This window comes from Coenobita brevimanus, chromosome 70, assembly GCF_032717465.1.
Source record: "Coenobita brevimanus isolate Jiangsu-jjx chromosome 70, ASM3271746v2, whole genome shotgun sequence".
Taxonomy (NCBI): domain Eukaryota; kingdom Metazoa; phylum Arthropoda; class Malacostraca; order Decapoda; family Coenobitidae; genus Coenobita; species Coenobita brevimanus.
The window spans coordinates 34559981-34585230 of NC_137023.1; the positions used below are offsets into that span (position 1 = coordinate 34559981).

The 25250-nt window shown below is 44.1% G+C and overlaps 1 protein-coding gene across 1 annotated transcript in view; it reads right to left on the reverse strand.

Moving 5' to 3' along the window:
- Positions 1 to 25250, reverse strand: part of LOC145406316 ((3R)-3-hydroxyacyl-CoA dehydrogenase) — a 158100-nt gene that overhangs the window by 49806 nt on the left and 83044 nt on the right. Inside the window, exon 3 of the mRNA XM_080277479.1 lies at positions 8027 to 8220. Coding sequence (XP_080133605.1) covers positions 8027 to 8220 — 194 coding nt within the window. The remainder of the gene's footprint in view (positions 1 to 8026; positions 8221 to 25250) is intronic.

A 25250-nucleotide genomic window follows, 5' to 3' on the forward strand; every position in this document is an offset into this window, starting at 1 on the left:
GAGAGAGTAAGAAGAGAGTGGATGAGGAATTTGGAAGGAATTTGAGTGTAAAGTGAAAGGACTGTAAGAAAATGTTCTGGAAAGAGGTGAAAAGAGTAAGACAGGGTGGAAGTGAAGTTAGCAGGGGAGTGAAAGATAAAAATGGTAGATTACTAGTGGAGAAGGGAGAAAAAGTGAGCAGATGGAGAGAACACTTTAAGGAATTGTTGAACATAGAGGATGGAAGTAATGCGAGTATAAGTGGCTGGGGAATGGCTGGGAGAAGGAGGGAGGTGAGAAGACAGGAAGAAATCAGTAGGATAGAAGTTGTGGAAGCAATGAAGAAAGTTAAATCAGGGAAAGCCCCAGGAATTGATGAAGTGTGTGGTGAAATGCTGAAGCATGGGGGAGAGATAGTAGTAGAATGGATGTGGAAGATGTGCAGATTGGCCTGGGAGGAAGGTAGAGTCCCGGAGGATTGGAAGTCAGGTATAATTATTCCCTTGTACAAAGGAAAAGGGGAAAAAGAAGTGTGTGGTAATCACAGGGGCATTCGTCTTCTTAGTATAATAGGAAAAGTGTATGGTAGGATACTTATTGACAGAGTTAGAGAGAGAACAGAGAAATTAGTTGGAGAAGAACAGGGAGGCTTTAGGAAGGGAAGAGGTTGTGTAGATCAGATATTCATTCTTAGATCTTTAGTGGAAAAGTTTCTAGAGAAGGGAAAGAAGTTGTACGCGGCTTTCATGGATTTGGAGAAAGCATATGACAGGGTGGATAGACAAGGATTGTGGAAAGTGTTAAGAATATATGGAGTAGATGGGAAGTTGTTGAATGCTGTGAAGAGTATGTACGATGGTGCGAAGGCTGCAGTGCGTGTGGATGGTGAACTAAGTGAATTTTTCTCTTTGAAAGTTGGGTTGAAACAGGGATGTGTCATGTCTCCATGGTTGTTCAGTCTGTACATGGATGGGGTAATAAAAGAGGTAGAAGGTAGGGTAGTGGATGTTGGAGTGGCCTTGGTGAGAGAGGATAGTGTTTGGAAACTCCCTGTACTGTTGTTTGCAGATGATACTGTGTTGTTGAGTGAAGACGAAGGGGAGCTGCAACGCTTGGTGGATGAGTTTGGGAGAGTGTGTAAGAAACGGAATCTAAAGGTGAATGTAGGGAAGAGTCAAGTGATGGTCTTTGAGAGAGGTGAAGTCAGTGAATGTACAGCAAGGTTGGATGGTGAGGAATTGGAAAATGTGAGTACGTTTAAGTACTTGGGTAGTGTGATGAGTAAGGATGGAGGTTTGGAGGGTGAAGTGCTTGAAAGGGTACAGCAGGGAAGAAAGGTTGCTGGTTCTTTGAAAGCAGTGATAAGAAACAGGGAAGTGAGCATGGAAGTGAAAAAGTTACTACATGACAATATTGTGATACCAACTCTAACGTATGGAAGTGAAGCTTGGACGTTGTTGGAAGGACACAAGTCAAGAGTGAGAGCAGTGGAAATGAGTTATTTAAGAGGAGCCTGTGGAGTCACATGGAGAGACTGGCTGACGAATGAGGATATAAAGGAGCTTTGTGGTGTGGATGTGGATGTGATAGGAAGCGTTATGAGGAACACACTGAAGTGTTTTGGCCATTTGGAGAGGATGGAGGGTGAAAGACTGACGAAGAGAGTGTATGTGAGTGAGGTGGAGGGGGGAAGAGGGAGGGGGAGGCCGAGGATGAGATGGAGGGATGGTGTGGAGAGGTATATGAGAGAGGAGGGTGTGAGTTGGGAGCAGGGCAGTGAAATGGCAGGGGACAGGGCGACTTGGAGGCGATTTGTTTGTGGCCACCCCAAACGGGATTGAGGCGTCTGGCAATAGATAGATAGACAGGTAGATTAACCCCTTAAACGCGGCTGTGTACAGTCGTTCCCCCCCGAGTGGCGGGGTTGTATCGCGGTCTGAGTACCTGTTGGAAAATATTCGCCAAAAATCAGAGATTAACCCTAGAACATTATACTTGGTATGGCAGATAGTACTTACATCCAGCTTTCTCCAGAGACAGGTGTTGAGCCTTCGTGGACTACCCAGGGACTTGTGGAGACTAGCAAAGTTGGGTAACCAAATCTTCACTTTCACACCTCCAGCAACCCGGTTTCCCCTCTACCACAGCCTCATTCTGTCACAGCAAACTTTATACTACAACGTAAAGGTAGTTAGGAATCCGTATTTGTACAATAAGCACTGAAAATAAGGCTAAAATCAACGGAGCGTACGGCCGACATGCACTGTGGCGGCGGTCTTCCCGTCACTCAACAAACATTTCCATTTTCACAGCTAAAAACATGTATACTACATTATTTTCAATCATATTACTTCCCAAAAGATCACCACGGCGCGCTTTTTATTCTGCCTTATGTCCGCCACTTTATTCTCGTTCCTGTCGGCCGCTTGCACTGACTGGGAAGAGCTAGAACTCGCCATAATGTCACTTTGAAAGCCTGCAGTAAACTGACGCTAAACAGGGGCAAACCGTGAGAAAAAAAGCTAGTGTTACAACTGGGGAAACAAGCGTTTCCTGGTGGCATAAACTGCTTCTGAGAGGAGAGCGCAGATTTACAGTTCTGAGCGCTCAGAGCGCTGCCATGTATCACAGCCAGGCTGGCCGGGCCGTGGTGGGGGGGGGGACGGGGGGAAAACGCGATATTTGGCAACAACTGAGGTCAGTAGTACAAAGGTAAAGTATGCTAGTTGTAGCTAGAGGGTGGTGGTACTGATAGACAATACCAGCTGGAGCCTGCTTGCCCACGGTTATTCAAAATTTACTAGAATCGCAAACGCGACGACCCGCCGTCATGTCCTTTTGGCCGAGCGTCGCAAACGCGACGATCTGCGTTTAAGGGGTTAAATCTCTACCATTCTCATATTTCATCCCCAAAGCCTTGAAACTCACACGTTCGTATCTGATGGAGCATTAATTTTTGGTGAGCAGCACAGTGCACACCTCATTAGGTGGCAGCCATGTTTGATGGAGTGTTCCTGCCACCACTACCTCCCAGCTTGTATGCTAGCTGGCCACTGTCTCGTTCTTTTCTTCCCATTCTCATTTTGCAACCAGTTTTCATGGTGTATTACAGCTTCTACTGCTACAGGGACCAAGTGGGAAAGGAATGGAGCTCTCTAAGCAACTGGAACTCAAAAGTGGTGCCCAAGAGATCACATTGTTGTGGTTGGGAACTATGAGAGTACAAAGTTGAAGAAAAGAAGACAAACAGTTAAAACGATCGAGGATGGCATGAAGAATTGAGATATCACATGAAAGCTGAAATTTATTACTGTTTTTTCTTCTATTAATTATACTTCAAATGAAAGTGAACAGCCCAATGTCTAATGGCCCTAGAGTCTCTATTTGACTATTCACCAGTGTTTTATATTTCATGCCTCTCAAGGAACTGGGTCTCATGGTAGGTTTGGATGTCTCTATTAACTGTGAGATGAGAGGTACCACTGCATGTAGGGAAAGGTATGTGATGTGGCAGTGGTGAGGAAGGGAGAAGAAAAAATTACCTTTCCATTAGTTGCACCAGGGAAGCAGCACTGACTGAGGAAGAGAATGAAGAGAAACAAAAACAACTTTTTCATTAGTTGTACAAAGGAGGCAGTAGTGAAGAAGGAGGGAAGGGAAGAAGGAGAAGCAAAAGTATCCCTTCCACCAGTCACAAAAGAACTAGTTTTGCTTGCATATGCCTACGTAAATATTGTCGGTCCCCAACTAATAAGGGAATGGAGGGAGGAAGGGAAACAAAGAGGAAGTTCCAATTAGGGTAGATCGGTGGGAGGGAGGCAGACGAAGGGGAATATCAGATGTAGGTGGATGGGTGGGTAGGAGGGAGACGAAGGGGAAGTTTGGATGAGAGTGGATGGGTGAGAGGGAATGAATGGGGAATGGAGAGGATGGTGCAGGAAAAGTGAAAGGGAGGAGGGGATGGGGAGAGCAAATGAAGAGAATGGAAGGCGCAGCAAGTAAAGTCGGGAGATTAAACCAACTTAACTCTCTCAATTACCAGACCTCCTTTCTCACACTGCATGTAAGATCAGGTCAGGTCAGGTCAGGTCTACTGGCCTGTTACTAGTTCTGTGTACACCAGAACTAAATGTGTCATGGTCAAGCTACCACCAAATAAATACACAACCCCACTTGTTGTGCCCAATGAGGAAGGTGGATAGACACCCAGCAGGACTACATTGCACACAATCACCTATGCCAACAACACAACATACACTCTTTGAGAGTTCTGTGGGAAAGCCCGGTCTCGGCCATGGCCTTCCTAAGGGACTCGGGGCTGTTCAGCCAGACTGCCTAGCGAAAAACTACTACTACTGCTACACTCAGCAGGACAAAAAACAAGACTTGGTAAAAGGGAGGAAGAGCTTCCAAGCTAACAACCATCTAGCAGGGTAGATGGAGCTTGCTCGCATCAGCTAGTAGTCCACCTAGGAGAAGGAAAACTTTGAAAGAAAACCTAGGGCTTTTGGTAGGGGTTGTGTTCCCCAGCTTCCCCAAATCTTCAATAATTCACTATCAGAGAAAATTTTGTCTTTTCTATCTATCTATCTACTGCCAGATGCCTTAATCCCGTAAGGGTTGGCCACAAACAAATTGCCTCCAAGTCGCCCTGTCCCCTGCAATTTCACTGACCTCCTCCCAGCTCACACCCCCCTCTCTCATATACCTCTCCACTCCATCCCTCCATCTCATCCTCAGCCTCCCCCTCCCTCTCCCTGCCTCCACCTCTCTCGCATACAATTTTCTATTTAGTCTCTTGCTCCCCATCCTCTCCACATGGCCAAACCACCTCAATGTACTTCTCCTAACATTATCAAATCTACATCGACACCACAATGTTCCTTCACTTCCTTATTTGTCTGTCTGTCTCTCCATGTAACTCTATGTGCTCCTCTCAAATAACTCATTTCCACTGCTCTCACTCTTGATTTGTGTCCTCCCAACAAGGTCCAAGCTTCACTTCCATACATTACAGCTGGTATCGCAATGCAGTGACTGTTTTACTTCCATGTTCGTGTCCCTATTTCTTATCGCTGCTTTTAACAAACAGCAACCTTTCTTCCCTGTCGTACCCTTTCAAGCACTTCATCCTCCAAACTTCCATCCTTACTCATCAAACTACCCAAGTGTTTAAATGGACTCATGTTCCATTTCCTCATCATCCAACCTTACTGTACATTCATTTCTCTTCATTTCTCCCGAAGACCATAACTTTATTCCTTCCTGCACTCATTTTTAGATTCCATTTCCTACACACTCTCCCAAACTTGTTTACCAAGTCTTGCAGTTCCCCTTCATCTTCACTCAGCAGTACAATATAATCTGCAAACTACATTGCAGGAAGTTTCCAATGCTGTCTCTCATTAGGGCTGCTCCAATATTCACTGCCCTACCATGTATCTCTCTTATAACCTCATCCATATAAAGACTGAACAACCATGGAGACATGACACATCCCTGTTTCAATCCAACAATCAGATAGAAAAATTCACGCAATTCACCATCCACACGCATTGCAGCCTTAGCATCCTCATACATACGCTTCACGGCATTCAACAGCTTCCCATTTACTCTAGGCATTCTTAACATTTTCCACATTCCTGGTCTATCCCCTCTGTCATATGCTTTTCCAGATCCATGAAGGCAACATACAACTTCCTTTCCTTCTCTAGAAACTTTTCCACTGAAGACCTAAGGATGAATATCCGATCTACACAACCTCTTCCCATCCTAAAACCTCCCTGTTCTTCAACTGATTCCTCTGTTACTTCCCGAACTCTGTCAATATGCATCCTACCATGTACTTTTCCTATTACACTAAAGACAAATGCCCCTGTGATTACCACAGACTTCTTTTTCCTCTTTTCCTTTGTACAGGGGAATAATTATATCTGACTTCCAATCCTCTGGGACTCTACCTTTCTCACAGGCCAATCTGCGCATCTTCCATATCTATTCTACTACTATCTCTCCTCCATGCTTCAGGAATTCACCACATACCCCATCAATTCCTGTGGCATTCCCCATTTTGATTTTCTTCATTATTTCCACTACTGTACTTCCATTCTACTGATCTCTTCCTCCCTTCTCACCCTCCTCCTTCTTCCAGCCATTCCCCAGCCACTTATACTCGCATTAGGTTACTTTCATTCTCTAAGTTCAACAATTCCTTAGAGTGTTCCTTCCATCAGCTCACTTTTTCTCCCTTCTCCACTCAATCTACTGTTTTTATCTTTTACTCCCCTTCTAACCTCTTTATCACCCTTTCTCTCTTTACTTCCTTCCAGAACATTTCTTACATTCCCTCTGCTTTACACTCAAATTCTTTCTAAATTCCTCATCCACTCTCTTCCTACTCTCTCTTACTGATCTTTTCACTTCTCTCTTCCTCTCAGCATACAACGCTCTCTTCCATCTCTGAACTTCCTCCATGCCTCTGCTTCCCATTCACTCACTGTATGCTTTCTTCTTATGCACCACAGCTTGTCTCACCTCTTCATTCTACCATGCTGTTCCTTGCAGCCCCTTTCACCTTCACTTCTCTCCACACACCTCCTCATATTCTGTGCAGATTTCCCCTGAGAATATTTCGTACACACCTCTCACCTCCCCTATCTGCTCCAAATCACATTTATCATTCCTCCACTTATCTCTTATATTCTGCCTTTTTTCTATCCTCTTGCAACCTTTCTACCCTCCTTGTATGGACTATTTCCTCCTGTCCTTCCCTTCTTCTGTTCCTCCATTGCACTAGAACCCTGACTTTCATCACCTCCAAGTGATGGTCAGAAAGTCCACTCCCCCAACCTCTGTATGCTCTTGCATCCATTACATCCATTCACATTTTCTCATCCACTCACACAGAATCAGTCATTGCCTTCCATTCATTCAGTTCACTACCCACCTTTCTCATCACTCACCATGTAAACCTGTGGATCATTTTGTGCTTAAAGAGAGAATTGGCTAACACCAGCACCCTCTCTGCACAAATGTCCACTAGAGCACTGCCATTCTTATCCACTTCTTCAGGCATGCCCCGTTCACCAACTACTCCATCCACCTTTACATTCCCTACTTTTCTATTAATAACTCCAATGAAAAACACTCTCATTCCTCTCAAACTTTTCCATGCACACTTCCACATTTGCCCAGAGCTCTTCTATTTCACTAACTTGCATTGGCGCATACACAGACACACAATCGCCCACATTTGTATTCCTACTTTCAATCTTACCCATACAATCCTTGAACCAACTGATCCATACTCTCTTATATTCTCCTTCCATCTCTTGCACACAACAATACATACACCCTCTTTTGCCCTCTCATTCTCACCTACTCTCGCACATATACCCCATCCATACTCCCACTCTCTCACCTTTCCATTTAGTCTCAGTCAATCCACACATGTCCACTTTTGTACCCTCAAGTACGTGAACACTCTCTCTCTTTCGCCTCAGCATTTGTCCGCATTACATTCCACATTGCAATCCATACCACGTCCTTTGTTCAGCCCTCGGTCCTCACCTGTTGGTCTGTCCTGGTCTGAGGTATTTTGTTTGTATTTTTAGTTGTTTGCTGGGGAGAAGCACTAACCCTCCACAAACCCACTTGTTGACACGTAGGGAACACATGTTGGTTGGTTGTAAGGTAACCACCCAGGGTATTACATGATTTCCTGGTTTACAGGAAAACATTTGACATGTCACTCAAAGCTGAGTTACCATGAAATATAGTATCGCAGCACTGAGTGAAAATACAGTAATATCTACTGATGAGCTACTGCCTATTAGCCTGTTCAGCCACTCCTAGCAAGTTTTCTTCTTAAAAAAAAAAAAAAAAAAAAAAAAAAAAAAAAAAAAAAGTCCAGCAGCATCCAAAGTAAACTACAGTGTGTTCATCATCTGCAAAAGTGTTACACTTGATCTACATAAACAGACTTTCATGACTCACTGTTACAACAAAACTGAATGAAAAGGAATTTGTTGTTCATGATAATACACACCTTAAGATTAACATCCAAGACATCAGAGAAAGCAGCTTGATCCATTTGCAAAAGGAAATTGTCTCTAGTGATGCCAGCAGCATTGGCCACCAAGGAAGGGGGTGCCCGCAAAGCTTCCAATGCTGATTTGATTCCAGCTTCAACTGAGGCTTTGTCAGCAACATTCATTCCCAGTGCTAGGTGAGTATTGGGATCTGGGGAAGTGCAGGATGGAAATTAGCATCTTCAGTTAACTTGTTACACATAATGTCATTTCCAGTAATAATAATATAACTTTTTTCTCTACGACAAACAATATTTTTCTAACAGGCAGTCATGATGGCACTGGGAAGAGAAGCTCGGTTTTTCACCCTCTAGCATCATCCAAGAACACTGACAGGTATGAATTGTTCTCAGTAAATGAATCATTCTGAGTATGGTGCTTTAACTTCACTGTGCTTATCATTTCAAAACTATATCTATTGTTTTACACTGCAGTGGTTGCAAGAGCTGCAGTAAACCTAAACCAAACTTGTAGACTTAGTCATGTGTCTACTATGTTTAAGCCTTGTAATGCTCTTGCCTTTATCAGGTAATGACTAATGTGCTCAACTACCAAGTGGGAGGTAAGCAGTGGGCAAAGAATAGGCATGTGACTGCTTAGGTGGGATGCCTGGTACAGTGCTTCCACTATCTCCTAATGGACGAAAAAAAACTGGCTTCTGGATTTCTAAAAACCTACAATTCCTCTTTCAAGGCACCCTAATGAAGAGGCTTTCTATAATTCCAACCACGTGTTACAAATAGTGGCGTGAGGAATTATCCCAGATTTACAGAGGTAAGGAAGCGGTGAATCGCATCTCATCCCCAGTTATAATTCCTCCAATGCACTATGATCTTTTCTTCTGGTTATCAGTGTACAGCCTAAGCACTCACTGTGAGCATTGTATGATGCATTTCCCATGTTACCTCAATGAAATGTGCTGGAAGAACACACTCATCTACTTGCATAATCATCATTTAGATGCAACTTCCAGGTGAACACTTCAAATTGCTTTTAGCACCGACCAGACATTAGAAATGGGAGTATGATGATTCATCCCAACCTTATGAGAACTGAGGAGAGGATGCAATGTTTCCTATCTCCAGCCTTACAAGGCATGATGACCTTTCTCCAGTGTCATTAATGTCTCATTTCCTTCACTAAGCAAGTGTCTTACTATGTGCTTGTGCAGGCTCTTGTCTCATCCATGATTGTCTTCAGCTCAACCATGAGTTTCTTCTCTCCTATGTCTTGACTTGTATGTTCTGTTATAACACTGTCCAGGTTTGTGTGTAAGTGCCGGAAGTTTTTAGTGTCTTTTTGGAACATGTACTAGATGTAATAAAAAAAAAAAATCTATTAACAGGTGACAAAATTAGTATTACTGAACACAAGGATGCATAAGTCAGTTATCCCCTTCAAAGTACTCCCCTCCTGCATCCACACACATGTGCCAACATTCCTACCACTGATAAAAGCAACTTTTTTTTTTCTTTTTTTTTTCCCAGGGAACCTGTCATTTCATTCCAGATATATAAAAGCATGTGAAAATTATATCCTTCCATCATTAGCTTCTATTTATCAAGCAGTCAGAAGTCACACGGTAGTCATACCTCGCAACCTGGTGAAAATGTGTCAAGTAAAAACCCACTGCATTGCAATTTATTGCATAGCAAGGTCAATATAACATGGATTCAATGGGGACTGAGATGGGACCTATGACCAAAAAAAAAAAAAAAAAAAAAAAAAAAAAAAAGCCACCCACCTGAAATATGTTTTAGGTCAGTCTGAGTCATCACCAATGGTCCCCTGCAAGGCTGAGGGACAGCTGGAGGCCTGGACAATCGCTCCAGGTCCTCAGGAGGAGGTGAAGAGAGATGCAGAGAGCAAAGCAGTGTGGCTAAGGGATAGCGATGCAATGAGGCTGAGGAGAACATTGTAATGAAGGTGACAGAGAGCATGGCAGTGTGACGGCAGGAAAGAGTGGGGGTGAGCCAAGCAGCAGTGAAGATGAGACAACATGACTGAGATGAGTGAGGCAGGACATAACATTTGCATCCCACTCACTGATGGCCTTGGCTCTTCCTCAGTGCTGGTGGCAAGGGGAAGGAACAAAGTGATTGTGGTCTGCCGTGCTGCCTTCTTAGTTGTCAAGAGCACCCTGTTTGGCCTCAAGTGTTGCTTGATGCCATATATCACTGCATCACTCCTTGCAAGGTTCAGCCCTTGTCCTGGATGTATGCAACTGTCTCCTCCATCTTGCTAGAAACTTCTTCACAGTCTTTATGTCAAGAACATTAAGGGGCTTGTCCTCCCTGCCATCCTCGCCACCTTTCTGTGTTTCTGCCACCCACTTCCTTAGCTGAATGAGCACCACTGTTGAGAGTTGCTCAGTGTGGCTGTCCAGGACCTACTGAACATCTTCTTTGTTAAACTCCTCAATCCCACCTTGTGCGAGAGGTTGAGGATTTCACATCCAATATTCTCCACCACTGGGAACCCCATGAAGGAGTGCACACACTCTGGCCACACTTTTTTTGCCAGACTGCATTCAGTGGGCTTGCCTGCAAATCCTTCCATGCCACCATGATGTTGTTTATGGCATTCTTGATATTATATTACAGTAATCCCTCAATTATACGACATAACAGAGCCAAAGGCATATCTGGATACGGACAATGTCCAGATACAGAGCAATATCCTCAACTGTACCCATACCCTACCCATACCTAACCTACTACCTAAATCCAACCTATATGTACAGTATACCTCCTAATTTTGGCAGTGTTCTGTGGTCTTTTGGCTGTTTTTAGACATCAAAACACATTGCAATATGCAATATAATCCTAAACACTAAGAAAAAAAAAATGCATAAACAACAACAACAAAAATCCTAATTTTGACAGTGTTCTGCAGTCTTTTGGCTCTTTTTATACATCAAAACACACATTGGAATATGAAATATAATCCTAAACACTAATAAAACAACACATAAACAACAACAACAGCAACAATAAAACAATATGTACAGTACCCTTCCTAATTTTGGAAGTGTTCTGCAGTCTTTCAGCCCTTTTTAGACAACAAAATACACATTGCAATATGCAATACAATCCTAAACACTAAGAAAACACTGCATAAACAACAAAGAACATAAAAAGCCTATCTATATGCACAGAATCTCTCCTAATTTTGGCAGTGTTCTCTTATCATTCAGCCATTTTTATATGTCAAAAGACACATAATATTTCCAAAATAATGTTAAACACTAAGAAAACAATGCATAAATGTTTAGAGAGAGAGAGAGAGAGTATATATATATAAATAATATATATATATATACACTCAATCCTTGTAAACCGCAGCAATTTGGGTCTGGACCACTGCTGCGGATTACAAATTCCACGGTTTATAAATAATAACTCTTATGTGAAAAATTAATTAGGGTCTGGACTTTGGCTAACCACCCTCCAAAGCACCCTACCTACACCTATCTAGGCACCATCAAACACAAACATACAAATTTAGGAATATGCAGTGCTTGTATTTAATAGAAATAAGCAAGATTAAGGGATCTCACCTTAATCCTATGACGATATTGCTTAAGTAAATGAAATGGGGTGGTGTTGGGAAGAACTTAGAACCTCTCAGCACGAGGTGGGGGTGCTCCCTCATGCTGTTCTCCCTTCTCCAGCTCCTCAGCCTCCCTCAGGAAGCCCTCAAAGCCTGCCTGGTTTTGTTTTGGTTTCTCCCTGGTTTTGTAGATCGTCCTTATGGTCGACTCATTCCTCCCATATTCTTTCGCCAGGCTTGCAAATTTCTCTCCCTTCTCAACACGACAAATGAGCTCCAAACGTTGACTGTACGACAACGGCGGCTGCTTCTTGATGCCACAGGACTTAGAGCACTTCATCGGGGGTTTGGGAGGGGCCATGGAAGGTAGGAAGTGGGGGGAAAGTGCACAAAAAAAGGCAGGTAGCTTTCATACCGCACGGTGATGCTCTGTACTATGCGGGTTGGCGGGCAGAACAACAACAACATGGCGGCATTAGTATGCACACTTGCCACCAGGGACGGGTGGTGATTGGTTATTGGGTCGCGGTTATCAAATTGAATGCCACAGTTTACGATTCTCCTTGGAAAAGACCCACTTCAGTGCCTAGATCCGCGATTTTCGTGACTTAACAGCAGTTTAAGGGTGCTGGCAGTCTGACAGCCACTTTGCCGCGGATTACAAATCCGTGGTTTATAAACACACGGTTTATGAGGATTGAGTGTATATATATATATATATATATATATATTGCCAGACACCTTAATCCCTTATACAGGGTGGCCACAAACAAATCGCCTCCACATCACCCTGTCCCCCACCATTTCACTTCCCTGCTCCCAATTCACACCACTCTCTCTCGTACACCTCTCCACTCCATCCCTTCATCTCATCCTTGGCCTTCCCCTGCCTCACTCCCCTTCCACCTCACTCACATACACTCTCCTCATCAGTCTCTCACTCTCCATCTTCTCCACATGACCAAACCACCTCAGTGTGTTTCTCCTAATGCTTCCTATCACATCCACACCACAACATTCCTTCACAGCCTCATTTGTCAGTCTGTCTCTCCATGTGACTCCACACGCTCCTCTCAAATAACTCATTTCCACTGCTCTCACTCTTGACTTGCGTCCCTCCAATAATGTCCAAGCTTCATTTCCATACGTCAGAGTTGGTATCACAATAATGTCATGTAATAACTTTTTCACTTCCTTGCTTCTTATCACTGCCTTCAAGGAACCAGCAACCTTTCTTCCTTGTTGTACCCTTTCAAGCATTTCATCCTCCAAACTTCCATCCTTACTCATCACACTACCCAAGTACTTAAACGTACTCACATTTTCCACTTCATCATCCAATCTCACTGTACATTCACTGACTTCACCTCTCTCGAAGACCATAACTTTACTCTTCCCTACATTCACCTTTAAATTCCGTTTCTTATACACTCTCCCAAACTCATCCAGCAAGCCTTACAGCTCCCCTTTGCCTTCACATAACAACACAGTATCATCTGCAAACATCAGTACAGGGAGTTTCCAAAAGCTGCCCTCTCTCATTAGGGCCACTCCAACATCCACTGCCCTACCTTGTATCTTTTTTATAACCCCACCCATATACAGACTGAACAACCATGGAGATATGACACTTCCCTGTTTCAACCCAACCTTCAAACAGAAAAACTCACTCAGTTCATTATCCACACGCATTGCAGCCTTAGCACCCTCATACATACTCTTCACAGCATTCAGCAACTTCCCATCTACTCCATATATTCTTAATACTTTCCACAATCCTTGTCTATCCACCCTGTCATATGCTTTCTCCAAATCCTTGAAGGCCGCATACAACTTCTTTCCCTTCTCTAGACACTTTTCCACGAAAGATCTAAGAATGATTATCTGATCAATAAAACCTCTTCCCTTCTTAAAGCCTTCCTGTTCTTCACCATCTAATTCCTCTGTTATTTCCCTAACTCTGTCAATAAGTATCATACCATATACTTTTCCTATTACATTAAGAAGACAAATGCCCCTATGATTACCATACACTTCTTTTTCCCCTTTCCCTATGTACAAGGGAATAATTATACCTGACTTCCAGTACCCCTCCTAATTTTGGCAGTGTTCTCCAGTCTTTCAGCTATATTTACATATCAAAACACACATGGGAATATCCAATGTAATGCCAGACACTAAGAAAACAATGCATAAACAAAACAAAACAAAAATCCACAAATACCCTACCTATAATGCACCCCTCATAATTGTGGCAGTCTTCTTCGGTGTTTCAGCTATGCAGACATCAAAACACATTTGGGAATATCCAGTGTAATGGCAGACACTAAGAAAGCAATGTATAAAAAACAAAAATCCACAAAAAAATTACTGAAGATGGTTGCAAAAACAGCTAAGAGTCTGGGACACCGAGTTATGGCTGCTTCCACAGCACAAAAAAAAAAAAAAAAAAAAAAAAAAAAATTAATCCACAGCCAAATATGCCCCTGAAAATTGGTTATACTGTATTGGTATAACTTGTATACCAACATCTTCATTGGTGTTTATACTGTAAGATAAGCTAATAAAAACACAAAACTGATGAGTAAAAGTAAAGAAATGCAGTGAAAATAAAGTTGTTCAAGAGTAAAATATACCTTCAAACAACTTCCCAACATCCTAGCACAAAACTTTGCCTGCACCATGCAAGAGCTAGCCTTTCTCGTGGTGTTCTCAGAATATTGATACAACCAATAGTATTTGGATAAATCGCCAAAAACTAAAAACTCATTGGTGGAGGTACTCAGCACTATGGTGGGGGAAGGACTGAGGAACAGGGAGGGGAGGGAGATAAGCCTGGGCCCTGGCAGCCAGAAGCATGCAAGGGGATGGAGGAGGGACAGGGTGGGGGGAGAAGCAAGGCTGGCCAATGGACTTTGGCCATCCAGCGAGGAGGCGGATGAGTGTTTCAAGTGAGCTTGTGGGTTGCGTTTGGTATTACTCGCATGCTGCCAGTACTTTACCAGTGACCCTGGCTGCCGGACTACTTTGGCCTTTCGGTGGGGAGATTGACGGGCATTTGCAGTCAGCCTGTGGGTTATGGTCAGTATTACTCATGTGCTGGCAGTACATTACGAGTGATCCCGGCAGCCAGATGACTTTCACCATTCGATAGGGGCCCGGACAGCCATTTTAGCTCAGCTTGTGGGTTATGGTCTATTACCTGAGCAAGCCATCCAACGGAATTTTTTTTTAAATTTGTGGGCCAGCTGGCTGCCGAAGCTGGAACTTCTATGTCCGGTCAGGGACAAATAAATCCAGATACGGACCTAATAGAGCCAAAGCCTAACATCTGTATATGAAGCATGACCAGATACGGAGCGTCCGGATAATTTTGGGGATAACTGTTTTCCCAAAAATGCCGCACTGCATCTGTCTGCCCCCGATGCACTCACCCTCACCATTTGCTCCATGGTGCATCAGGGGTAGTGGGCCTTTAAAGTGGCAATTCCTCCTTGGTTCCTTAGCTGGAGCAATGATGTTGTGTTGGGACAGGTATACCACTTTGATATTATCCACCTAGTCCTCCATGCTGTCAGAGTGGCTCAGGGCAATGTCAACCAAGAGGAGGAAGTGGTTTGCCAGATTGCTCCAGCTGACATAGTCATGCAGACTGGGGGACAGGTATCTTGCCATGTAAGAGCAATAGAATGCTGAGGTTGGCTAAGCCTTGGAGTAAACTCTTCCAAATAACCCCAAGGCTCTCCTTCACGTACCCTACTGGTGCCTGGTGATCCTCCCAATGATAAACAAAGAGGGGTTTGAGCTTAAGGTTCCCCCATGCATTCACACCAAGAGGGAGGGAGGGGGAGGCAGTCCTTGGCTATCTTAAACCCTGGCAAACATCATTCTTCCTTGCTTATATAAGTCTTCCAAGAGATATACCTGTATTTCCAAAACAGGCCCATCTCATCAAAGTTCAGGACCTGTTTTGGAGAGTACCCATAATCCCCTTCCTCTATGATTGCCTTCATCTTCACAGGAAAGTCCTTAGGTGTCACGTGGTCAGCACTAGCAGCCTGCCCATGCATGGTCAGCACAGGCCTTAAACCACTCAAACCAATCCGTGCTGGCCTTGAACTCCTCCTTGGCCTCTATTCCTTGCTTATTCCTGAGATCCTTCTACAGATCAAGAGCCACATTGCAAATAAAACTATAATGCTGGGTTTGCTTTGCTTGGTTAAGTTCATTAACCCACAGTGCTAGGAGACGTTGCATCCCTTCCATTATGGGTTCCCTTGTTCTGGTTAGTCATTTAACAGTCAGGGTAGGCATGTTCTGTGATGCTGCTAGGACAGCATTTGATATCTATATTATCGTAGAGAACGTGGACTGGAACAGCTTTAGGGCCTTGATGATGTTGCATGCTCCCTGCCCCTCCTTTTGGTACTTAATAATGTCCAATTTCACATATAAGGATGGGTTATGCCTTACCCTTTTCCCTTGGCAGCATCAGTAGAACCACATGTTCCACTAGCACCAGACGTGATTTCTAAGTTACGAGTTTCAAGTACAGCGGGCTCGCCTACAGCACAAGGTCAGAGTGCGTGAATCGCATTACCACATGTTCCACTAGCACCAGACGTGATTTCTAAGTTACGAGTTTCAAGTACAGCGGGCTTGCCTACAGCACAAGGTCAGAGTGCGCGAATCGCATTGTGCGCTAGTGACCAAAAATAATAACCAAAAACCTTGAATGTGCAAGTTTACCTCACAAAACACGAGGTAGAGGCAAGGAGTGGCTCAAAAACACCATTTTCCATTAGCACGACCCCCCCCCCCATCACGTGTCGTGATGGTGATGCGCAGAAATTCCAAAGCATTCTACTGCGCAGCTTGGGGTAGGAGGCAGTGGGTGCACCATTACAGACATAGCTCGTGCACAACGAGGATCTGCTCTCTGAAGCTAACCTGTCGTATACAACATGTGGCTTTTTTTTTTGCTCCATCCTGGGCTGTACCTTCGCCGCACCATGCCTCCAGCCCCAAGAGTTAAGAAATTTCTCATGCACTCAACCAAGTTGGAGATTATCAAGAGGAAGGAGGAAAGACAAGAGAACACAGTTATCAGGAAAGCCGTAGGACTGTCTGAATCTACAGTGGGGACTGTTTGGAAGAATCACGATGCCATCAAGGCACTTGTGAAAACCTATGGTGCATCTTAGCTTGTTGGCTGTTCCCGGGTGGGTAATAATGTGATGATACTTATGGAAAGGTATCTTGCCACCTATCAGCTACCACATACTGACTTAGGACCTCCCCCCACAAGGTATTAAAAAACACAGATATCATAGTATATCACAATGTTTGCTCATGAAATGTCATTCATTAATATGAAATCATGTTTCCCTTGTTTTCAGGACCAGTTGGATACATTTTGGCATGGGATCACTTAGATCTCTAAAGTAATCTAAGGACATTTCTTTGCACCAAACATTTGTCAGTTCAGTCTTGAGGTTGTCCAGATTGCGTGTCTTCTTCTCTGCCACGATTTTCTTCATCTTTGCCCAGCAGTTTTCTATTGGATTTAGATCCGGACTGTTGCCAGGCCAGTCGAGGACCTCAATCCGATTATCCTGAAGCCATTTTGTCACCTTTCTTGACTTGTGACATGGAGCTGAATCGTGCATGAAAAAGTCGCACCCATGAATGCGAAAAAAAATATACCAAATGATCTTTCAGAACTTGAATGTACTGGCCATCATTCATCACCAAGTTCTTAGGAAGAAAGTAGAGGCCTCCCCTTCCCATTTCACCTGAGAAACACCCCCATACCATTAGTGATTGTGGGTGCTTAACAGTCGGCACAGTGTAAGCAGGGTCATATCGATTACGGGCGGCAGAGCAACGAACCTTGGCAGAAAGCACCTGGAACACTTGAAATGTGCTTTCATCAGAAACATAACTTTTCTCCACTCATCCAATGTCCAGTGTGCATATGTCTTGGCAAACTGAATGCGTTGCTTCTTCATGCGGTCAGTGAGAAGCGGTTTCTTGGCTGCGGTGTGGCTTGGCAAACCCAGCTCCTTCTGTAAGCGGTGTTGGATAGTTCGAATTGAGACGTCATGTAACAGCTGGGGATGCATTCTCTTCAATTCTGCTGCTGTCAGTCGAGGATTCTTGATTACTTCCCTCTCCAGAAGCGTATCTGTACATCTGAAAGTCGTCCTTTTCTTTCCACCGCAACGCTTGTGCTCTGGTACGTCATCAGGTGGCAGGCTGCGCGCTGAAGCAAGAAGGTCCAATTTGGGCATCCAGTACGTTCACAAATCGTGTTGATAGGGACATTATCCTGCCTCCATGCAATGATACAGACCCTCTCATCCCTTGAGTAGTACTTTCCAGGCATGACAACTCGACTCTAGGAAAATGACAGGGCAAACAGTAATGCATACGAAAAAAGAGGGAGGTGCAAGTTCCGAGCAACGGGAACATATACTTCCACTCTCGCTTCTGGGCAAGCACTAACATGCTGAGTGTTTCACCACCTCCCGCTAACAGCAGAGGAGTTGCCAGTTACTTCTTCCCAAAAAAATTCACTTGGTTGAGGTGGAAATACAAAGCAAAGACAGACAACTCTCCCACAACAATTCTGTGTGTAGGTCCTAAGTCAATTTGCAGGGGTGTACATTATGAGGAAGGAAAAGGAAGGTGTACCACTGAATGGCGGATTTATTCGGAACCAAGCCCAGCTCTTTTACAAGGCAGCATCTTGCAAAATATCTGTGGACAAACCTTTCAAGGCATTAGTAGGATGGCTGCACCATTTTTTTGAAACGCAAGGAACTACGTCACATCAAACTGTCTGGTGAACGTGCCTCTGTGAACGAGCTGGCTGCAAGAGAGTATCCTACGGTATTTAAAGCACTTCTTGAAGAAGGACAGTACACCAAGGACCAGATCCACAACGTCAATGAAACGTCATTATACTACAAAGCCATGTCCAAATCGACTTACATTGCTAAAAAACAGAAACAAGCCCCTGGTCACAAGCTCCAGAAGTGTAAGATGACGGTAATGTTCGCTGTAAACCTCTCTGGGAGCCACAAGATGAGGCCAGTTTTTGTACACACAGCTTCACACCCAAGGTGCTACAAAAACCACACGAACATGGACGCGAGTGGCGTGTACTGATACAAGTCTGCAAATGGTTGGATGACCAGGAACATTGTGTCAGACTGGTTAACGAAGCACTGCGCCCCCGATGCCAGGGCCAAGTGCCAGGAACTTGGTATTCTATTTAAGACACTCCATGTGCTTGACAGTGCACCAAGTCACCCTCCATACCTAGAAGATCTGCACAAGGATTGTCATGTTGTGTTTCTGCTGCCCCAGACGACGTCACTCATGCAGCCACTGGATCAAGAACTGATCGCCCCTGTGAAGCACTTCTACCACAAGCAAGTGTATGACTACCTATGCAGGAAGACTGACACACAAGAGGAGCTTCAGGCCCTACAAGAAGATCACAACGAAGACCTTGATGAGGCACCTGCTCCCGTATCATATCCGCCAGCAGGTGTATCCTGACCCGCCACAGGTGACCTGACTGTCGAGGCATTTTGGCATCGTTTCATAGTGAAGGACGCAGTTGATTTTCTCCTACAAGCATGGCACCAGCTTACACCTGCAACGGTGAACCATGCGTGGCGACTGCTCGTGCCTCACTTATGCATGACCCACGAGATGGCCATTCAACCACTAGCCGAGGCTGTGGCAGCAACACTGGCAGCAGCATAAGCTGTACCAGGTTTCAAAGACGTTATGTTGGTGGACATACGTGAAATGCACACTGCTACTGTGGAACAGCCTTCCAAGGAAGCCTTGCAATGGGTAGACAAGGCTGATGCAGAGCCCGACACCAGGCCGAGTCAAGTTAAGCAGCCTAGTGTGATGGAGGGCAGGACAGAGCTGTGTATGTCAAGAATAAGCAAGATCCTTGCTGCTGTGGATAAGCTCAAGGACGAGGTGAAGGAACACAAAGTCAGCAACCAAAGAACGGAGGAGGTTCTCGTTGGTATCGACAAAGTCTTCCATTTCTACACAGACAGGCACAGGCAAGAAATAAACAGGAGAAGGCAGACGCTCATAACAAGTTACACACAGCGGGCTCAAGTTAGCGAGAGTGAGGAACCAGCTACATCGTCTGATCCTGTTCCTGTTGAGGATGAAGAGGATGCAACGTCAGATGAGTCAGCATTGGACTTCGAGGGGTTCATGGCTGAAATGAGTGAGTTAGAGGCTCCTGGGGAAGGTGCTCAGAAGGAGTCTGTGGAGGGAAGTGTTGGTGCGGCGGGGGGTGCAGCGCTGTAAGCGTTGCTGCGCCGCAGAACCCCTGTTATTTAAGTCCATCAGGCCTGTTGTCTACTGTTGTTAAGGTGACTGCCCATATATTTGTTATTGTAGCTATATCTGTGGTACAGTGTCTGAAAAATTTGACCTTTATTATGTCTCTAAGGGCCAAAAATGTCCAAGTATGAGGGAGTACTGCCCATATGTTATTTTTCCCATAAGATTATGTATTCTCAGTAAGCAATTTCACACTGCATGAGGACCAGGACCACCCAATCTCTTGCGCACTGTGCGAGCCCACTGTATGTCACACAAAAAAGGTATCTGTCAGTTTATTGTCCCATGGAGCACTATCTGCTGCGCATTTGCACTGTTATCTGGTGATAGTGATGATTTTGATGGCCTTACACAAGTGAGAAGGTTATGTAACTTAGACAATGCAAGGAAGATGATCACAGGAGTGGGACACATGAGCAAGTGGAGGAATGAGATGGGTCTTCAAAGAGTTGGCACAAAGGAGATTGCCTGTGCAGAGGCCTGAGATAGGGGTACTGCACATGTAAACATTGGATGGGGACCTTGGGTCAAACATCCATCAGCTTGCCATCACTGCGTCTGCATGGGCAAAGCGGCCATCACAACTATCGCTCCAGCAAATTTCTATATCGTTATTGCAAAACTGGGCATAACTTTTAGTTCATCATTATAGCAATTTATCATACTGGAAACAGTCGTATAATGAGGCCTGACTGTACTATGTTTGGCTGTTGTTGTTGAGTAACTCAGGTCTATCTGGTTAAGCAGGCCAATTAACCGCAGGCAAGCAACCGCCCCCGCAGAACTGTTCAGTACAGTGACCTGACGTTCCTTGTGGCAGACAGCACACTGCCAAGAGTGTGGAGGTTTGGTTCCCGGATGGACGCTGCATTCACGTCTCCCCACCCAGTTAACAAGAGCACTATGGTAGGCTCCACATCATCCTCTTCTTTGGCAATATGGTTGCAACCCAGCTTTGTAAATACTGTAGTTTCCTGGCTTACAGGAAAGCATTAGGAATGTCACTCAGTGCAGAGCCACCTGAAGTGGAAAGAAGAAAAAAAAGTGACAGAAAGGATGGGGAAAAAAGAAGAATGGAGGGCAGACAAAGAAAAAGAATGATAAATGTGAAGAATGAAGTAGGCAACACTACATCAAGTGAGTAGATGATGGCTGCCACCACCTACCACCAAGTAAGTGACACAAATAAGATGGGTGTGATACTCATGGAATTTTTTTCTCAATCAAAAAACTGTTGGGAAATGAATGCTGCCTTGCTCAGCACACTATCAAGGTAAAGCAGTCACCCACGATTTCACCTTCACATCATCTGCATCTCAGTCCCTCATGTAAATATATCAAAACATATATTTGCATTAACAATACTCTGCCTGGGAAGAATTCTGCATTCACAGTCCTTCTACGCCAAAAAACATGACCAGCACGACCTTCGCCTGTAGTCATGACTGACAAGCATTTCTGGGTCACAGTGAAACTGGTGCCATTGCTCGAAGTTCAATCAGTTTGTCTCTAGGTCATACCTATAAATCCAGTCTTCATCCATTAAGTGGTTGGATAAAAATCTTGGACCCAAAGAACATCAACCAGTCAAGCCAGTGAGAGGAATTATAAGTCTTTGAGGAAAAACAACAAAAGCTGAGGATGCTTGGGACAAACTTTGTGGCAGCGAGTTACATTTGCAAATCACCTATCAGTATGGCATGAACTAAACCACACAAAAGACAAATCACCTATCAGTATGGCATGAACTAAACCACACAAAAGACAAATCACCTATCAGTATGGCATGAACTAAACCACACAAAAGACTGATCACTCATGCAATTTCATGGATAGTCAGAAATCTGCCTGTGTGAATGAGTTTTGGTCTGAGCAATGCTATCTTCAATTCTTGATGACTGTGGGCAACTACGAGGTGCTACCCAAAAGTTCCAGTAATTTGAACAGAGGGAGCCAATCGTTTACAGTTTTGCCTTTCGCACTAGAAGGAGTTAGCAGCACCCATGGTGCATCAGTGTGGCCCCGGCCTTGCCTGTGAGCAGATGTGTTGTTGAGCTACGCTTACTATTGTAACATGGTGCGTAGGTGGTTTGGTGGTTTTGCAATGGCAGACCTCACAGAACAAAGATACTGCATCAAGTTCTGCTTCAAGATCAACAAGACAGCTGCAGAAGCTCACCGGTTGCTTCAGCAGCCTTTGGTGGCAATACCATGTCCCAGAGCAGAACATTTTTCTGGTACAAGCGGTTCAATGAAGGACGAACGTCCATCGAAGACGATGACTGTTCTGGACGACCGTCAATGGCAACAACACCGGAAAACGTCGGAAATGTTTGTCAGGCTATCCTTGCAGATCATAGACGAACTATCCACAATGTGGTATCGCTGGACTGTCGTACGAGAGCGTGTAACACATTTTGTTGGACGTGTTGGGCATGAGACGCATTGCTGCAAAATTTGTGCCAAGACTCCTGAGTGACAAGCAGAAGGCACACTACATTGCAGTTTGCAAGGAACTCAAGAATCAGGTCAGAGATGACGCCACCTTCATCTCCAAGGTCATAACTAGTGATGAATCATGGGTTTATGGTTATGACCCGGAGGCAAAGCAGCAGTCATTGCAATATAAGTCTCCCAATTCACTGAGGCCAAAAAAAGCGCGTCAAATTCGCAGCAATGTCAAGTCGACGTTGATCATTTTATTCTATATCCAAGGGATTGTTCACAAGGAATTTGACCCACCCGGTCAATGTGTCAGCGGAAAGTTTTACTGTGAAGTTTTGCAGCGTCTGGGAAAAAATCCGCTGCAAATGTCCAGAACAGTGGAAGAACAAGGATTGGGTCCTGCACCATGACAATGCCCCCGCCCACACATCAATTGTTGTCTGGCAGTTCCTGGTGTCCACAAATACAGTAGTCATTCCCCACCCACCGTATTCACCTGACCTTGTCCCGTATGACTTTTTCCTGTTTCCCAAGCTGAAATTATGACTGAAAGGGTGTCGATTTGACTCGATTGAGGAGATCCAGACAGAACTGTGGGAGGTGCTCAAGACCATCAAGCCTGAAGCCTTCCAGGGATGCATGGACTCGTGGAAAAAATGCTGGGACCACTGTATACTGTACATGCCCAAGGGGACTACTTCAAAGGCGACAGTGAGAACTAGGAGGTAAGGTAAAGTACAGTAATATTCAAATTACTGGAACTTTCAGGTAGCACCTCGCACTACTTTCCTCGTCCTTCAGCAACTCGCTGTACTTACAGAACCAAAGCACTTACAAAATATAAATCTGCTAACACCTTCATGTACTAGTACAATCATCTCCATGTACTTGTACAATCATATTGTTAGTTTTCATTGTGGAACCACGAAGTCTGAGGTAAATGTTCATTACCCGGTACTATATTACTCTGACTGTGACATCTTCCCAAGCAATGTGAAAAACTGATGGTGAAGGTCACATTATGTTACTCTTGCACATGGTATGGTGCACTGACAAGTGATAATGTACTGTTAACCATAAGACTGGCTGATGTATGACAAGCAATGGCACAAATCACCTGCCATTCATTACATATTGGTGAGACTTATCATAGCTAATATTATCTTATTTCAGTTAGTTGTGGGAGTAAGATTTACAGAGCTTGCTCACCACGAGGTATACCCTCAATGCACTTCTTAGTTTGCTATTTTGGGGCTCATCTACAAAGCTGCTTTTATTATTATCTTACACTATCGCTGTTGTTGAGCAACCTCACTCTGTTTGGCCAAGCAAACTCATCAAACACAGGCAAGTAATCACCCCTGCTGGGTTTTCCTGTTCAGTGAACTGATGTTCCCTTATGGCAGACAGGGAAGTGCAAGAAAGAGTGTGGAGGTTTAGTTCCTTGAATAATGGCACATTTGCATCTCTCCACCCAGTTAACAGGGGCACCATAGTAGGCTTCACAGCATCCTTACATGGTTACCACTGAGCATTACAAATAGTTTCCTGAGTTACGGGAAACCAAAAGGCTTGTCACTCAGTGCAGAGTCACCTTAAGTGGAAAGAAAGGCAATAAAAATGACAGGAGAGATGTGAGAAAAAGAATGATAAAGTTGAAGGAAGAAGTAGGCAGCACTACATCAAATGAATGGATGATCATCAGCACAACCTACCTGCACCTTCCTGTACTGTGATCCCTTGGTTATCACACACTTGGTTATAATGATTTTCATTGTCACTGCAAGATGAAAATTAGCACTCCTGTTGTTATCGTGCATTTTTCACCTAAAAACTTCGTTATTGCAAGCCTGAGTTGGTGGTGGAGGCCAGTGAGCTGGTTTCTGCCAGCAGTGATGGTGCAAAATCTGTGGGTTTTTATGACTGAAGGATTCAAAGATAAGTCCCTACTCGGGGAGTTAATCCCAGGTGGTGGAGACCACAAACTCTCCACCCTCTAGCCTCAGAACTCCTTACTTCAAGCCTATCTCAGGTCTATATGGATGTGTTTTTTCCTGATTGTTCCCTTTTCATTATCTGTTAATCAAACCATGCCTATATGTGTTTCTCATACTCATCATAACAGTATGTACAAATTTAGTGGGTCTAAACTGTAAATGAGGAATATTGGGGTTTACAAGTGAGGTGTCCTGTACAATACCAATTGGGACAAATCCCACAGGATCTGTGCTTTTGTTACCACATAATTTCATTATCACGCATTAGGCATGATATTAATTATGCACAAAAATTAAGGGATCATTGTATTGCAGGTATTATGAATGGGGGTCTACCTCGTAAGAAATTCAACAAAAGTCATTTTATCATGTAACCTCTGGCAACATTAACCCGCCCCATCCCGACGTTTTCTGGGCAGTGGTACGCCCCAGTCCCAACATTTTTGGACTTTTTTTTTTTTTTTTTGGCTCAAACATCCGCTTTTGGTGAGAAACATCGAAAATTCATAGAGAAATCGCTCACCTGAGGTTTAAAATACTCGATCTAGGTACGAGTACCTCCTTACCTGACTGGGTTTTCTAACAGGCTGGCACCAAAGAAAACGAGTTCTATGGGAGGGTAACTATTTTATCCACTCATAAACAGTATTTATTTATTTACTTGGTACGAATTTATATGTAGTACAAGAGTATATTGGTTTCAAACAGTAATATAGGCATTATAAGCATTGTTTCACTCACTAACTCATCACCATTCATGACCTTTTTTTCCCACATTACCTGATCATCATTTCTGACT